The sequence below is a fragment of the Pseudophryne corroboree genome, chromosome 1 (genome assembly GCF_028390025.1).
Source record: "Pseudophryne corroboree isolate aPseCor3 chromosome 1, aPseCor3.hap2, whole genome shotgun sequence".
In the NCBI taxonomy this organism is placed as follows: domain Eukaryota; kingdom Metazoa; phylum Chordata; class Amphibia; order Anura; family Myobatrachidae; genus Pseudophryne; species Pseudophryne corroboree.
This window is the reverse complement of record NC_086444.1, coordinates 513,118,835-513,134,599: the sequence shown is the minus strand read 5'-3', so window position 1 is coordinate 513,134,599 and position 15,765 is coordinate 513,118,835. Positions and strand designations below refer to the sequence as shown.

Below are 15,765 nucleotides of genomic sequence, written 5' to 3'. Positions count from 1 at the left end.
TATTTTTTTGCATCCTTGCGATAAGGTAGTCGCCGCCTACAGGGGAGGGGAAATCGCTGTGCAAGGGTGCGATCGCATGTGCAGGAGAGCTGCACAAATAGAAATTTGTGCAGTCTCTGCACAGACCAGGACTTACTCTTCCAGTGTGATGAGCTGACGTCGGAAACCCTCCCTCCAAACGCCTGGTTCCTAATGCGTTTCTCCGGACACTCCTTAAAAACGGGCAGTTGCCACCCACAAACAGCCTCTTCCTGTCAGTCACATTGTGATCGCCCGCGCGATTGCTTTTCTCGCACCATCCGTCGCTGCGGACCGACGCGCCTCTGTGCATTGCGGTGCATGTGCAGTTCAGACATGATCGCTGGCTGTACGCAACTTAGCAATCGGGTCTGAATTAGGCCTTATAATCCTGCAAAATCCTTGACTTTGTGCAAGTGTACTTAGAAGAATTGATACTGATTTGAAGGCAAAGGGTGATTACACAAAATATTGATTTGATTTAGATTTCTCTCCTGTTCATTCACTTAATTGCATTTTGTTAATTGACAAAAATAAGCTAACACTTCTATTTTTGCAAGAATTCTCACTTTGCTGCGTTTTATTCCACACATGTCTAAAACTTATGCACAGTATTGTATAATATTATACTACTTTTTTGAGGGGGTTTCACCAGGTCACACATTTTATAAATCCTATATATTTTTTGTGTCTTTATTTGTAGATAAATGGTATTTTAACCGAGAACATGTCTTTAACTGAGGCCCAGGCGTTGATCGAGAAATCGCGAGGGAAGCTTCAGCTGGTGGTCCTTAGAGACAAAAAGCAGACTTTAATTAATTTGCCATATGTGGAAGACAGCGATTCTGAAATGGAAGGTGAGTGAGTTACGTTGCCGGCAGTCGGGATCCCGGTGGTCAGGATACAGACGCCGGAAACCCGTCCACTGACAATGCCGCCAGCCGGAACCCCGGCTACCACGGACTATTCCCACTCGTGGGTGTCCACGACATCCATAGAGTGAGAATATAACCTGTGGCGAGCCGGCAAGGGGCTTCATTGCGCTCGCCCCCTTGCCGGCATTCTAGCGGCCGGGATCCCTGCGTCTGTATGCTGACTGCTGGGTTCCTGGACGCCATCATCACATACCCAACCCCTTAATAGTCCATTTGGTGATGTATAGTATTTATAAATGTTCACAATCTTTGTTCTTTAAGTGTATTTTTTATTTACATAAACAATGATTGCATTACAGTAGTTTCAATTAGATTAAGGGGTTTATCCAATTACCTGAGAAGAAACATCGTAATTCGTCCTGATATTTCACAGTATTTTTTTACACGCTATTTAATTTAGTTGCCTGTAAAAATAAAATAAAAAATACAGGTTCAGTGAATTCAGTTAATTGAATAGACCCCTAAGGCCACTGTATACTAATTGCATTTATTTTCAACTACTCCTTAGTTTTGTCCATGTAACTAGATTGTTGTAAAAACTTTTTTAATATAGAAGTACATTTGACACTAGATGAAGATGCTGATTTTTGATGAGCTGTTGTAATCACCTTTGTGATGTTTATAGCTGTGTATCTTCAAAACACTGACAAAGCCCTGTTCAGGTGTGCAGGAAATGGCAGACAATCAATATTTGCGCTGGGTTTCTGTGTTATTACCAGGGGCGTAACTAGAACTTCGGGGGTAATTCCAAGATGATCGCAGCAGGAAATTTTTTAGCAGTTGGGCAAAACCATGTGCACTGCAGGGGGGGCACATATAACACATGCAGAGAGAGTTAGATTTGGGTGGGTTATTTTGTTTCTGTGCAGGGTAAATACTGGCTGCTTTATTTTTACACTGCAATTTAGATTGCAGATTGAACTCACCACACCTAAATCTATCTCTCTCTGCACATGTTATATCTGCCCCCCTGCAGTACACATGGTTTTGCCCAACTGCTAAAAAATTTCCTGCTGCGATCAACTTGGAATTACCCCCTTTGTGGGCCCCTTAGCAAAATCTTGCAGAGCTGAGGATTTGACAGTATAGCCTTTCCTAGCGTGGAGGCCATGGCTGCACAGTATATGAAGACTGAGCGCTTGCTGTAATAGTGCAGATGTCCAGCCTTCTAGCATTACTTATGTTACACTGCATGACAGAGGGGATGTGGGGTGCGCAATGTGATATGACTGCGGCGGGGAAGAACAAGTTGAGCGGGAGCCAGAGCAGTTTCTGCTTGAGGTCGGGTGGTTGCTTCCTGGATCCATCAGCAGAGGGGTTGTGGCCAAAGCTTTTCATCCAGCCAATCAAGTCTACCTTCGTCAGGGGTGTGTGTTGTCCCTTGTTCCCAGCTGCTGCCCAATTCATGCTTAACTGGTTGCAGGGGAATAGTGGGCCCTAGAGGCAGCCCGGTCCCCATAGCAGTCGCATCTCTTGCACTCATGATAGTTACGCCACTCGACATTACATTTCCCTACTAAATATATTTATGGAACAAAACAATTTATGAAAGTATAATTTTTTTTTTTTTTTTGTAATTAGAAGTAGTTGCAAGCAGACATATTTAATATGCATTTGTTAAAGGTCACCTACAAGTTTGATAACTGTTTGCATTTTAGATGACCCACCATACACAAACAAGAGAAGAAATCCAAGATCCAAAGAGCAGTGAGCCAAATAAAGGTATTTTTCCATGCATTTGTATAGCAATATTTTCTATATAGATTGAATATATTTTTCTCTAACGTCCTAGAGGATGCTGGGGACTCCGTAAGGACCATGGGGAATAGACGGGCTCCACAGGAGATAGGGCACTTTAAGAAAGCTTTGGATTCTGGGTGTGCACTGGCTCCTCCCTCTATGTCCCTCCTCCAGACCTCCGTTTTTACACTGTGCCCAGAGCGAGATGGGTGCACTGCAGGGAGCTCCCCGGAGTTCTCTGCCTAGGAAGCATTTTTGTTTGGATTTTTTTCTAAATTTTTACAGGGAGCACTGCTGGCAACAGGCTCCCTGCATCGAGGGACTGAGGAGAGAGGGGCAGACCTTCTCGTCTAAGATAGGCTCTGCTTCCTCGGCTACTGGACACCATTAGCTCCAGAGAGGGTGAACACAGGTTCTTACTGGGCGTCCACCCCCAGAGCCGCGCCGCCGTTCTCCTCACAGAGCCAGAAGAAACTAAGTCAGAAGACGTCTCAGGCGGCAGAAGCCTTCAGAGCTTCACTGAGGTAACGCACAGCACTGCAGATGTGCGTCATTGCTCCCATACACCTCACAAACTCCGGTCACTGTAAGGGTGCAGGGCGCCCTGGGCAGCAATATAACACCTCTCTTATGGCAAAAGACAATATACATGTACAGGTGGGCACTGTACATGTATATAAAAGAGCCCCCGCCATTTTTTAATAACTTTGAGCGGGACTGAAGCCCGCCGCCGAGGGGGCGGGGCTTCTCTCTCAGCACTCACCAGCGCCATTTTCTCTCCACAGCACCGCTGAGAGGAAGCTCCCCAGACTCTCCCCTGCTTACACACGGTGAAGGGGTGTTTAAAAGAGAGGGGGGGGGGGGCACATAATTGGCGGATAACATATTATACAGTGCGGCTGGGGAAAAACATTGTGTTGGTCTCCAGGGTCATTGCGCTGGGGTGTGTGCTGGCATACTCTCTCTCTGTCTCTCCAAAGGGCCTTAAAGGGTATACTGTCTTCAGAAAAGAGTTTCCCTGTGTGTATGTTAAGTGTCGGTACGCGTGTGTCGACATGTTTGACGAGGGGGATGTGTGGAGGGGGAGTGCTTGAATGTCATATCGCTGTCGGCAGCGCCGACACAGGAATGGATGGATTTGCTGAACGTCTTAAATGCAAATGTCAATCTATTGCATAAAAGATTAGACAAGGCTGAAGCTAGGGATCAGTCAGGTAGCCAGACCATGCCTGTCCCTGTGGCGCCAGGACCTTCGGGGCCTCAGAAGCGCACCATATCCCAGATCGATGACACAGATACCGACAGTGTCGACTATGAAGATGCAAAATTACAGCCGAAGGTGGCAAAAGGTATTCGGTACATAATTATTGCCATTAAAGAGGTTTTGCATATTACTGAGGAACCCCCTGTCCCTGACACGAGGGTACACGTATAAAGGGAAAAAGCCTGAGGTCACCTTTCCGTCCTCATTTGAGCTGAGCGAATTGTGCAAAAAGGCTTGGGAATCTCCAGATAGAAGACCACAAGTTCCCAAATGGATTCTTATGGCGTATCCTTTTCCACAAACGGATAGGCTACGATGGGAATCTAAAGTAGACAAGGCGCTGACACGCTTATCCAAAAAGGTGGCACTGCCTTCGCAGGATACGGTTTCCCTCAAGGATCCTGCTGATCGCAGACAGGAAATTACCATGAAGCACATTTACACTCATTCCGGTACTATTGTTAGACCGGCTATGGCGTCGGCCTGGGTTTGTAGTGCTGTCGTGGCATGGGCAGATTCCTTATCTACGGAGCTTGACACCTTAGATAGGGATGCCATTTTAATTACCATAGAGCATATCAGGGAGGCTGCCTTGTATATGAGAGATGCTCAAAGAGACATTTGTTTACTAAGCTCCAGAATAAACACTATGTCTATTTCAGCTAGGCGGCTCTTGTGGACCCGACAGTGGACGGGAGACGCCGATTCAAAGCGGCATATGGAGTCCTTGCCTTACAAGGGGGAGGAGGAGTTTGGAGACGGCCTCTCGGACCTTGTCTCTACTGCTACGGCTGGTAAGTCAAATTTCTTACCTTATGTCCCCCCGCAGCATACAAAAAAGGCACTTCATTATCAAATGCAGTCCTTTCGTTCCAATAAGAGCAAGAAGGTACGGGGATCGTCCATTGTTGCCAGAGGAAAAGGCAAGGGAAGAAGGCTGCACACAGCTAGTTCCCAGGAGCAGAAGTCCTCCCCTGCATCTGCAAAGTCCACCGCATGACATTGGGGCTTCCCGGGGGGAGGCAGATCTAGTGGGGGCTCGTCTTCTGTTTTTCAGCCACGTCTGGGATCGCTCGCAGGTGGATCCCTGGGCATTAGATTGCTACTCAGGGATACAGGCTGGAATTCGAAGACTTGCCTCCTCGCCGGTTTTTCAAATCGGCTCTGCCGGCTTCCCCGTCAGAGAGGGAGCTAGTGTTGGCAGCAATCCAAAAATTGTATATTCAACAGGTGATTATCACAGTTCCTCATCTCCAGCAAGGAGAGGGATATTACTCAACCCTGTTTGTGGTCCCGAAACCAGACTGTTCGGTCAGACCCATTTTAAATCTAAAATCCCTGAACCTGTACTTGAAGAGGTTCAAGTTCAAAATGGAATCACTCAGGGCGGTCATCGCCAGCCTGGAGGGGGGGATTGGATGGTGTCCCTGGACATAAAGGATGCTTACCTTCATGTTCCGATATTCCCCCCTCACCAGGCGTTCCTGAGATTTGCAGTGCAGGACTGTCACTACCAATTTCAGACGTTGCCGTTTGGGCTTTCCACGGCCCCGAGAATTTTCACCAAGGTAATGGCAGAAATGATGGTGCTCCTGCGCAGGCAGGGTGTCACTATTATCCCATACTTGGATGATCTCCTCATAAAGGCGAGATCTCGGGAGAAGTTGCTGGACAGCGTGTCTCTGTCCATGAAGACGTTGCAGTTACACGGCTGGATTCTCAATATACCGAAGTCCCAGCTAGTCCCTACAACACGTCTGACCTTTTTGGGCCTGATTCTGGACACAGACCAGAAAAAGGTTTTTCTTCCGATCAAAAAGGTTCCGGAGCTCATAGCCCTGGTCAGGAATCTATTAAAGCCAAAAAACGTTTCAGTGCATCATTGCACACGGGTTCTGGGGAAGATGGTAGCTTCATACGAGGCCATTCCCTTCTGCAGGTTCCATGCGAGGACTTTTCAATGGGACCTCTTGGACAAGTGGTCAGGGTTCCATTTACAAATGCATCAAAGGATCACCCTGTCTCCCAGGACCAGGGTATCTCTCCTGTGGTGTCCGCACAGTGCTCACCTACTAGAAGGTCGCAGATTCGGCATTCAGGACTGGGTCCTGGTGACCACGGACGCAAGCCTCCGAGGCTGGGGAACAGTCACACTGGGAAGAAATTTCCAAGGTCTCTGGTCAAATCTAGAGACTTGTCTCCACATCAACGTCCTGGAGTTGAGGGCCATACACAACGCCCTGCGTCAAGCGGAGGATTTGCTTCGGGAATAACCGGTTCTGATTCAGTCAGACAATGTCACGGCAGTGGCTCATGTAAACCGCCAAGGCGGAACGCGAAGCAGAGTGGCCATGGCAGAAGCGACCAGGATTCTACGCTGGGCGGAAGGCCATGTACGCGCACTATCAGCAGTGTCCATCCCGGGGGTGGACAACTGGGAGGCGGATTTCCTCAGCAGGCACGACCTGCATCCGGGAGAGTGGGGACTTCATCAAGAGGTCTTCGCACAGATCACGGGTCGGTGGGGGCTGCCTCAAATAGACATGATGGCGTCCCGTCTCAACAAAAAGCTAAAGCGATATTGCGCCAGGTCAGGGGACCCTCAGGCAGTAGCGGTAGACGCTCTGGTGACACCTTGGGTGTTCAGATCGGTCTATGTGTTTCCTCCTCTTCCTCTCATACCCAAGGTGTTGAGAATAATAAGAATAAGCAGGGTCAGAACAATTCTCATTGTTCCAGAATGGCCACGGAGGACTTGGTATCCGGAGCTGCAAGAGTTACTCACAGAAGATCCGTGGCCTCTTCCTCTAAGGCAGGACCTGCTGCAGCAGGGGCCCTGTCTGTTCCAAGACTTACCGCGGCTGCGTTTGACGGCATGGCGGTTGAACGCCGGATCCTAGCTGAAAAAGGGATTCCGGAGGAGGTCATTCCTACCCTGATCAAGGCTAGGAAAGACGTGACGTCGAAACATTATCACCGTATATGGCGAAAATGTTTCTTAGTGTGAGGCCAGAGCTGCTCCTACGGAGGAGTTCCATTTGGGCCGTCTGCTTCACTTCCTTCAAACAGGAGTGAATTTGGGCCTAAAATTAGGGTCCATAAAGGTTCAAATTTCGGCCTTATCCATTTTCTTTCAAAGAGAATTGGCTTCTCTTCCTGAAGTACAGACTTTTGTGAAGGGCGTGCTGCATATTCAGCCTCCCTTTGTACCTCCGGTGGCGCCTTGGGACCTAAACGTGGTATTAAGTTTCCTCAAGTCACCTTGGTTTGAACCACTCAAAACAGTGGAGCTGAAATACCTCACTTGGAAAGTCATGTTGTTGGCCTTAGCTTCTGCAAGGCGGGTTTCGGAATTGGCGGCTTTATCATATAAAAGCCCATACCTGATTTTTCACGTGGATAGGGCAGAGTTGAGGACTCGTCCTCAATTTCTGCCCAAGGTGGTCTCATCTTTTCATATGAACCAACCTATTGTCGTGCCTGTGGCTACACGGGACTTGGAGGATTCCGAGTCCCTGGATGTGGTCCGGGCTTTGAAGATTTATGTGACCAGAACAGCTAGGATCAGGAAGACCGAAGCTCTGTTTGTTCTGTATGCGGCCAACAAGGTTGGCGCTCCTGCTTCAAAGCAGACTATTGCTCGCTGGATCTGTAACACGATTCAGCAGGCGCATTCTTCGGCAGGATTGCCATTGCCTAAATCTGTTAAGGTCCATTCCACTAGGAAGGTGGGCTCCTCTTGGGCGGCGGCCCGGAGGTTCTCGGCACTACAATTGTGCCGAGCTGCTACTTGGTCGGGGTCAAACACCTTTGCAAAGTTCTAGAAGTTTGATACCCTGGCTGAGGAGGCCCTCCTGTTTGCTCAATCGGTGCTGCAGAGTCATCCGCACTCTCCCGCCCGTTTCGGAGCTTTGGTATAATCCCCATGGTCTTTACGGAGTCCCCAGCATCCTCTAGGACGTTGGAGAAAATAAGATTTTACTTAACGGTAAATCTATTTCTCGTAGTCCGTAGAGGATGCTGGGCGCCCGTCCCAAGTGCGGACTTCTTCTGCAAGACTTGTATATAGTTATTGCTTACATAAGGGTTATGTTATAGTTGATCGGGTTTGAACCGAGGCTATGTTATTGTTCATACTGTTAACTGGGTAGTTTATCACAAGTTATACGGTGTGATTGGTGTGGCTGGTATGAATCTTGCCCTTAGATTTACAAAAATCCTTTCCTCGAACTGTTCATCTCCTCTGGGCATAGTTTCTCTAACCGAGGTCTGCAGGAGGGACATAGAGGGAGGAGCCAGTGCACACCCAGAATCCAAAGCTTTCTTAAAGTGCCCTATCTCCTGCGGAGCCCGTCTATTCCCCATGGTCCTTACGGAGTCCCCAGCATCCTCTACGGACTACGAGAAATAGATTTACCGGTAAGTAAAATCTTATTTTCTCCAACGTCCTAGAGGATGCTGGGGACTCCGTAAGTAAAATCTTATTTACTTTCATTTCATGAAATACATACAAGGAGTAACTACAATCTATATAAAATGGTCAAATTAAAGCCGCTTCAAAATGGTAGAAAGTTTGCTAAATTAAATTAATTTTGTTTTACTTTAAACAATTGCTTAAATTTGTCCCCAGCTAAAATTTGATTAAAGCTGTTGATATATTTCACAAAGCAATAGCTTGATATATAGTATAGTCTTATATTCTTGAAAATGGGGGATTATGCATTGGCTTCTTTGGACGTATTTGCACATCTTTATACTGAACACGCCTTTATACACAGTCTCATGTTCATGGACCACTCAAAGCAGTGAATAATTTTAAAGTTTTGTCTCTGAAGCAGATATATCTTAATAACTCATTTTACTTATATTTCTCTTACGTCCTAGAGGATGCTGGGGACTCCGTAAGGACCATGGGGTATAGACGGGCTCCGCAGGAGATATGGGCACTATAAAGAACTTTAGAATGGGTGTGCACTGGCTCCTCCCTCTATGCCCCTCCTCCAGACCTCAGTTAGATCCTGTGCCCAGAGGAGATTGGGTGCATTACAGGGGAGCTCTCCTGAGTTTCTCTGAAAGAATTTTGTTAGGTTTTTTATTTTCAGGGAGCACTGCTGGCAACAGGCTCCCTGCATCGTGGGACTGAGGAGAGAGAAGCAGACCTACTTAAGTGATAGGCTCTGCTTCTTAGGCTACTGGACACCATTAGCTCCAGAGGAAGTCGGAACGCAGATCTCCCCTCGCCGTTCGTCCCAGAGCCGCGCCGCCGTCCTCCTCACAGAGCCGGAAGATAGAAGCCGGGTGAGTATAAGAAGAAAAGAAGACTTCTAAGGCGGCAGAAGACTTCAGATCTTCCCTGAGGTAAGCGCGCAGCGGTAACGCTGCACGCCATTGTTCCCACACACAACACACAGTAGCAGGCACGGATGGGTGCAGGGCGCAGGGGGCGCTCCCTGGACAGCAATATAAACCTCTAAGTCTGGCATTTATATGTATATAGGCTGCGGAGACAGTAATTATAAAAATCCCCCGCCAGTTTTATACATTTGAGTGGGACCGAAGCCCGCCGCTGGAGGGGGCGGAGCTTGTTCTCTCAGCACTAACCAGCGCCATTTTCTCCACAGAGCACTGCAGAGAAGCTGGCTCCCTGGACTCTCCCCTGCTGAACACGGTGACATAGGGCTGAAAAGAGGGGGGGGGGGGGGGGGGGCGGCATTTGTAAGGCGCAGTGAGTGTATTACACAATTAATTTATATATAAAAGCGCTATATTATCTGGGAAATTGTTTCCAGTGTCAGTTGGCGCTGGGTGTGTGCTGGCATACTCTCTCTCTGTCTCTCCAAAGGGCCTTATTGGGGAACTGTCTCCTTATAACTATATCCCTGTGTGTGTGGGGGTGTCGGTACGAGTGTGTCGGCATGTCTGAAGCGGAAGGCTCATCTAAGAAGGAGGTGGAGCAGATGATTGTGGTGTCTCCGGCGGCAACGCCGACTCATGATTGGTTGGACATGTGGAATGTTTTAAATGCAAATGTGACCTTATTACATAAGAGAATGGACAAAGCAGAGTCCAGGGAAAAACCAGGGAGTCAATCCATGGCTTTGACTGTGTCACAGGGCCCTTCAGGGTCTCAAAAACGTCCCCTATCCCAAATAGCAGACACTGATACCGACACGGATTCTGACTCCAGTGTCAACTACGATGATGCAAGGTTACACCCAAGGGTGGCCAAAAGTATTCATTCTATAATTATTGCAATAAAAGATGTTTTGCATATCACAGATGACCCCTCTGCCAGACACGAGGGTGTGCATGTATAAGGAAAAGAAACCTGAGGTAACCTTTCCCCCATCTCATGAGCTGAACGAGTTGTTTGAAAAAGCTTGGGAAACTCCAGACAAGAAACTGCAGATTCCCAAGAGGATTCTTATGGCGTATCCTTTCCCTGCACAGGACAGGGTACGCTGGGAATCCTCACCCAGGGTGGACAAGGCTGTAACGTGCCTGTCCAAGAAGGTGGCGCTACCGTCTCCAGACACGGCAGCCCTCAAGGATCCTGCTGATCGCAGACAGGAAACTACCTTAAAATCTATTTATACGCATACGGGTGCTTTACTCAGACCGGCAATAGCATCGGCATGGGTATGTAGCGCAGTTGCAGCTTGGACAGATACCTTGTCAGCTGACATTAGACAGGGATACCATTTTATTGACTATAGGTCACATTAAAGACACAGTCCTATATATGAGAGACGCTCAAAGAGACGAGCTGCTAGGTTTGAGAGCCAACGCCATGGCGATTTCTGCTAGGCGAGCCCTGTGGACCCTCCAATGGACGGGTGATGCCGACTCAAAGAGGCATATGGAAGTTTTGCTTTACAAGGGTGAGGTTTTATTTGGGGAAGGTCTCGCGGACCTGGTTGCCACAGCTACCGCGGGTAAATCTACTTTTTTGCCTTTTGTTCCCCCACAGCAAAAGAAAACTCCACAATATCAGATGCAGTCCTTTCGGTCGCATAAGTCCAGAAGAGGTCGGGGCTCATCCTTCCTCGCCAGAGGTTAGGGTAGAGGGAAGAGAACACCTGCTTCGGCCAGTTCCCAGGAGCAGAAGTCCTCCCCGGCTTCTACTAAATCCACCGCATGACGCTGGGGCTCCACTGAGGGAGTCCGCACCGGTGGGGGCACGTCTTCAACTCTTCAGCCAGGTCTGGGTTCTGTCAGACGTGGATCCTTGGGCGATGGATATTGTATCCCAAGGCTACAAACCGGAATTCGAAGAGGTGCCCCCTCGCCGATTTTTCAAGTCGGCCTTGCCAGCTTCTCCCCCAGAGAGGGAAGTAGTGTTAGCTGCAATTCAAAAGCTGTGTGAACAGCAAGTGATTGTCAAGGTTCCCCTAGTCCAACAGGGGAAAGGGTACTATTCAACCCTGTTCGTGGTCCCGAAGCCAGATGGCTCGGTCAGACCCATTTTAAATCTAAAATCCCTAAACCTGTACTTGAAAAAGTTCAAATTCAAGATGGAATCGCTCCGGACTGTGATCTCCAGTCTGGAAGGGGGGGATTTTATGGTGTCACTCGACATAAAGGATGCATACCTTCATGTCCCCATATATCCTCCTCATCAGGCGTACCTGAGATTCGCTGTACAGGACTGTCATTACCAGTTACAGACGTTACCGTTTGGGCTTTCCACGGCCCCGAGGATTTTCACCACAGTGAAGGCGGAGATGATGGTGCTCCTGCGCAGGCAGGGAGTCACAATTATCCCTTACTTGGACGATCTCCTGATAAAAGCAAGATCAAGAGATCAATTGCAGAAGAGCGTGTCACTCTCCCTGAGAGTGCTACAACAACACGGTTGGATTCTCAATCTGCCAAAGTCACAATTGATGCCAACGACTCGACAATCATTCCTAGGCATGATTCTGGACACGGAACAGAAGAGGGTTTTTCTCCCGATGGAAAAAGCCCAGGACCTCCAGAACATGGTCAGAGACCTGCTAAAACCAAAAAGAGTGTCTGTTCATCAATACAACTCCTATTTCTGCACCGTTCATACATCTACTGGATTTGGAAGTTGATGAACTTTTTCCAGCTGGAATTGAACTTACAAAATTTGAGGACACTCGTATGCACGGCCGTGTTAGTATCTTTGTGCTTCTATTGTGGGCGAGTATTCAAACAAAGATAAAATCAAATAAAGAATTATCTCATATTCAAGGTTATTGCGACTGCCTTCCAAGTGCTTATAATTAGCCTATACCATTGCTTATTCTAGAGGTTTCAGAAACCTCAGCTTCATATGATTGTTATGCTGTGGTCTTATATATTTTAAAGTGTTATATGTTTTTAGTTTGTTCAATAAATAGTTTTATTTATTTATTTTTGTGTTCATCATTGGCATTGAGCGCCTACCTGGTAATTCTTTACATATGTTTTTGTATGATGCATTTAATTGTCTATATTGAATTATTAAGGTAGTAGCGCTTTCCCCCCCCCCCAACATTTTTTATATATACAGGTTGAGTATCCCATATCCAAATATTCCGAAATACGGAATATTCCGAAATACGGACTTTTTTGAGTGAGAGTGAGATAGTGAAACCTTTGTTTTCTGATGGCTCAATGTACACAAATTTTGTTTAATACACAAAGTTATTAAAAATATTGTATTAAATGACCTTCAGGCTGTGTGTATAAGGTGTATATGAAACATAAATGAATTGTGTGAATGTAAACGCACTTTATTTAATGCACAAAGTTATAAAAAATATTGGCTAAAATTGGCTAAAATTACCTTCTGGCTGTGTGTATAAGGTGTATATGTAACATAAATGCATTCTGTGCTTAGACTAAGGTCCCATCACCTTGATATCTCATTATGGTATGCAATTATTCCAAAATACGGAAAAATCCCATATCCAAAATATCTCTGGTCCCAAGCATTTTGGATAAGGGATACTCAACCTGTATTTATTAATGAGAATAATAATATTAATGTGTGTGTAAGCAGTAACTTCTGTGTTACAGATGGTGATTGTAACACTATAGCAGGACAGCCTAAGGCATGTTTCATAAAAAATTACAATGAAAGCAAATACACATCTGCCACTTTAGATTCTGAAGTCCTTTGTTTTCATTGTCCTGCTTCTAGGAGCATGTATTGAATATACTGTATAGAAATCTGAATCTATGATTTATTGTGATTGTTGACTTCAGTTATATAGAAAGACTAATAGCCATAATGATGTACTCTATCACATATAGCTATAATGTTTTTTTTTGTTTTTTTTCCACATTGCAGGTCCATGTTGATGGGTCTTCCAACCTCAGATCAATTGTGTGTTCCTCTAACCAAAGATATCAACGTCTGTGAAAAGCCAAGATATTTGAATTTTGTATTCCATTAAAGATACATTGTTAACAAAACAAACTAAATCATTGCTCTGTATTGTGAAATGTTATTTGAATCAATGTTTGTTTACATTCAAGAGATTTAGTAGATTTTAATACAGATTTCTAAAATACTTCCTGCAGTTGTGGAAAAAATAATTTTGAAGTATCGAAGACTCACTAGTCTGCCCTAAACATATGTACATACTAGAGATTATCATTATTTTTATTTTTTGTCAGTCAAATTTAACCAGTGTATTTTTGGACTACGGAGTACCCAAAATACCACAGGATGTGAATCAACCTCAGTGCTGTGAGGCAGTATTGCTAACCATTACACCATACATACTTCCCATGTTTTTTCCTTTTTGTGACCTACACCAGCTTTTTGATGTATCTGAGACATCTGTGATTTGATTTCGATTTAAGATAGATTTAAGAACCAAGGGCAAATGGTAACAAATTTTTCTTTTTACGTTTTTAGGCATTGCACCTAGTTAATTCTGGCAGCTTATTAAAAATTATTCTCACACAAGTTAAAGGGAGGACTAAAACCAATTATTCATAGGCTACATTTAAAATTGTTTTTCTATATTCACATTTTTACCAACCGACATTAAATAAGTCTTTTGGGTAGGTGCTACATATTTATGAGTATCTTCGACTGAAAACAGCCCATGTACTTGCAAGAGGTGTAATTATGGTTGATTGCGGCCAGAGCAAATACAGAAAAGTGACTCCTCCTTGAAAACTATTCTGTAAAGTTGTGGCTTATTTAATATGTTGATACTCCAACACATACTGGTAACGGTGCAAGCAAATCAAAACATCAATATGTTATGAATACTACATGCACAGATACTATTGTATAATGAATATTTTGAGTGAATGGACGTGCTGCCTAAAACTCTCTTGAAGCTTCAGAGATTCTGATTGTGTGAAATTAATTTTAGGGGTGTTTGTTTTTTAGATAACATTCCTGCTACCAGCAGTGACTCATGTTAGGCCGCTTAGGAGCAGATAGCTATTTTTCTATTCATTAGTCTCTTGCTCTCTTCAAAGGATGAAGTTTGCAGATTTTAAAGACCTTGCATTGGATTGTTGTAATTTCCTTATCTCCAGATGCCAGTTTGGGGAATCTGTAATGTTAAACAGGTTTAATTTAAAGTGAGAAAGACAGACAAAAAAAACCTCTTTTTTGGGAGCACTCTTTTGTAATAATACAGTAAGTGAAATGAGTGAAAAAATTCTGAATGTGCCAATAATATAAAACTTGACCTTTTAATTGATTCCCCGATAAAATCTGACATTATTGTCTTAGTACAATTATATAAAAACTTGATTGCCTTTTTAACACACAAGGTTCAAGTTGCAGAATTAACTGCAGGTGATTTGTCTTGATAGTCAATAGCTGATTACCTACATATGGTTATTTATCTTGACGGTCAATAGCTGATCATTTACCCACATACATCTACCTACACGTGGTGATTTATCTCGATAGTAAACAGCTGATTATTTGCCTACATATGGTGATTTATCTTGTCAAAGCCAAATGTATGTGATTGACAGTCAATAGCTGATTATCTACATATATATGGTGCTTTATCTTGACGGTCAATAGCTGATAATTTACCCATATGTGGTGATTTATTTTTTACATCTATTAGCTGATTATTTACGTACATGTGATTTATTTTGACAGTCAATAGCTGATTATTTACCTACATATGGTGATTTATTTTGGCAGTCAATAGTTGATCATTTTATTTGAGCTTCACCATTTTTTTTTTTTTTTTTTTGAGCCAACTTTGAGCTCCAGGTGTAACAAATCCCATATTTTTTTCACACAGGTTAATCAGAGGTGTGGATCCTCTCTGATAGAATTTCAACACAATATAACACTTCAAGAAACAAACACCCCATATATACTACCATATGTTCCATCTTTAGATCCTGTTACTGTCAACAGAGATTGGCAGTTAAAGATATCACTTATACCCCTTTCACATCGCACAAATAACCCGGTATCTACACGGCATATTGCCGTGTCGAAACGGGTCAGTGTGCGATGTGAAAGCACTATTAAAGGAAGTACCCGTTCGTGACCTCTGATCACGAACAGGCACTTCCTTTAATAGACCCGCCGGAGATGCAGGAGTGACACAGGAGAAGCGCGCGCTGTGTGCTCCGTGTCCCTCCTTCAGAAGACAGCGCACGATCGACGGAGGGGTAAGTAACAGCACTGGGGGAGCATATTTGGCACTTGGGGAGGCGGCATATCTGGCAGCAGCATGCGGGGCATATCTGGCAGCAGCATGAGGGCATATCTTGCACATCTGGCACTGTGGGGCATATTTGGCAGCATGAGGGCATATCTGGCACATCAGGCACTGTGGAGGCATATCTGGCAGTATG

At 45.1% G+C, this 15,765-nt stretch overlaps 1 protein-coding gene across 2 annotated transcripts in view; it reads left to right on the top strand.

Moving 5' to 3' along the window:
- Positions 1–13,481, top strand: part of LOC134896408 (tight junction protein ZO-2-like) — a 113,639-nt gene extending 100,158 nt beyond the window's left edge. For both annotated transcript variants that reach the window (XM_063913916.1, XM_063913915.1), the window contains exons 8-10: positions 722–875; positions 2,612–2,675; positions 13,259–13,481. In XM_063913916.1, coding sequence (XP_063769986.1) covers positions 722–875; positions 2,612–2,664 — 207 coding nt within the window. In that variant the 3' untranslated portion in view covers positions 2,665–2,675; positions 13,259–13,481. The remainder of the gene's footprint in view (positions 1–721; positions 876–2,611; positions 2,676–13,258) is intronic.
- The last annotated feature ends 2,284 nt before the right edge of the window (positions 13,482–15,765 follow it).